The 2163-nt window shown below is 62.6% G+C and overlaps 1 protein-coding gene across 1 annotated transcript in view; it reads right to left on the reverse strand.

The window, feature by feature from the left end:
• LOC104538750 (cleavage and polyadenylation specificity factor subunit 4-like) overlaps positions 1-1986 on the reverse strand; it is a 2519-nt gene extending 533 nt beyond the window's left edge. Inside the window, 5 exon segments of the mRNA XM_010182063.1 lie at positions 191-233; positions 503-596; positions 889-984; positions 1230-1388; positions 1830-1986. Coding sequence (XP_010180365.1) covers positions 191-233; positions 503-596; positions 889-984; positions 1230-1388; positions 1830-1986 — 549 coding nt within the window.
• Between the last annotated feature and the right edge of the window lie 177 nt (positions 1987-2163).

Here is a 2163-nt window from a genome sequence, read left to right on the forward strand (position 1 = left end):
TCCGCCCCGGGAGCCAATCCCAGCCGTGCCAGCCCCCAAGGACAGGCAGCTCCCTGGGTGGGGGGACATGGGACAGGAGGGACAGTTGGCAGCTGCTGTCCCACAAGAGCCACGGGGCAGGGACAGCTCATGTCACCCCAATGGGCAAAGACACCGAGAAAAATATGGCACAGGACCTTCCCTGCATCACCTTGGATGGATCTGTGCTGCTCGCCATCAGCCCGGCCTTGAGGCTGCAGAGGGACACAGAGGACAGGCTGTTACCCCTGGGACACAGCCAGTGGTCCCCCCAGACCCCCTCCATGGCTGTCCTGGGGTCCAGATACCCCCACCAGGACTGGGGCTGCCCCCTGCCCACCCGCTGCAAACCCTGTCACCACCTCAGGTTGGACATGGAGACGAGAGGGGGCCCGTTAGCTCAGACAGGGACCCAAAGCGCCCTTGTCCTTCACCCAGACACTGCAAGGGCCACGGTCACCCCCTCAGCCCACCCAGTACGTACTGTGTGAACTTGCACTTGGGTCCCTCTGGGCAGAAGCCGACGAGGTAGTTGGCACACATCACCCTCCGCGTGTGCTTGTACTTGCACAGGGGCCCTGTCACGCAGAGGAGAGGTTCCCATTTACATCACCCCCTGCCCCGTAGGGATTTTGGGAGCCCAACTTTCCCCAGCAGCCCCATTCCCCCTTAACTCTATGAGGTCTTTGCTGCCCCAAGCCCAAATCCTCACCACTCCCAGGCTGTCTCCACTGTAGTTCACCCCATTCTGGCTCAGTCACCTCAGTGTTGGGAGGACGATGCCCAGCAATGGGATCTGGACCCCCCCTCATTTTTGGTGGGGAACATGGGCAGCCCCTGCTCACCCCAGCACCCATCCCAGCAGCTCACCCTGCCTGCAGAAGCCACGGTCGTACCAAGGACACCCCACGGTGCTGGCGGTGGCATCGGCGTGCAGGAAGGGACAGTTCTTGTTGCTGCACTCACCTGCGGGAGCAAGGGGTGAGACAACACTCGCCCAACCCAAACGCAGCCAAAAGGGCTCAAGGATGGGCCTGGGGGCAACCGAGGAGCCCCAGGAGCACCCAGGGGAATGGTGGCACTGGGTGGGTGCCAGCAGCACTGCTTCCCACAGACAGGAGGTGGCATCAAGCGCTTGCTCCAGGCCAGAGGGAGATGGGTGCTGGGGTGGGAGATGCTGGCAGGGATCCCCAGCCCGCTCCCACACCTACCGAATTTGGAGTAGAAATAGCACTCGGGCAGCTTGGTGGTGTCGTACTCGTGCAGAAAGTTGCAGGTGTCGCCCCTCTTGCAGAGCCCACGCAGCCAATGCTTGCACACCACTGCCTTGTCCCCGCCGCCGTGCCGGAGCCGGAGCGGGCACCGCACGCCTGGCCATGGCACGCACCCGCTGTCAGCCCCCACCGTCACAGACCCCCCAGCACCCGGGACGTCCCCTGTGAGCCCCATCCCAAAACCCCCTACCCCAGCATCCTCCGCACAGGAGCTCTCCTGGTTGTGGAGGTTTGCAGCACCCACCGAGCGCATGGGGCTCAATCCCCCAGGCGCTGCCAAGGTCTGGCTGTCCTGGGGGTGTCCAAGCCCTCCCCGGTGCAGAAGGGGTAGGAGCCCTCATCCAAAGGGCTGGGAGGTGATGGACTCTGAGCAGCATCACCATTTCAGGCCAAAACTTGCACAACCACTGTGCCATCAGCAAAAAACATCTCAAACCCCACCAAAACCGTGCCCAGAGCCCAGGACCAGAGGCACCAAGGTACCACTGGGGGTGCAGCAAGAGCCAAGAGCCCCAGCAAAGGGGGGAACCCCAACACCTCCTGTGCCCCGTCACCCTCCAAGGATGCCACAGGCTCCTGTCCCCAACTTAACGTCCATACCCGGGAAGGGCAGGGGCTGAGCTCCTCGCTGCTGCTCCACGTCAGCTTCCAAGTCAAACCTGAGCTGCTCCACGCCAGCCACCAGCTCCTGCATCGCCCCTGCTCTTCTGAGAGACACCTCCAGCCTGGGCTGCCCAAGGAAAACCCAAGTTATCCAAGGGTACACTACATTCTGTAGGTAACCACAGCCAACCTGGGCCCCAGCAGCACCCAAAACCCCTGCTCCTCCTCCCCAAACCAGACCAAAATTAACCCAGGCAGCAGCCCCTCC

Source organism: Mesitornis unicolor, unplaced genomic scaffold (assembly GCF_000695765.1).
Source record: "Mesitornis unicolor isolate BGI_N332 unplaced genomic scaffold, ASM69576v1 scaffold39133, whole genome shotgun sequence".
Lineage (NCBI taxonomy): Eukaryota > Metazoa > Chordata > Aves > Mesitornithiformes > Mesitornithidae > Mesitornis > Mesitornis unicolor.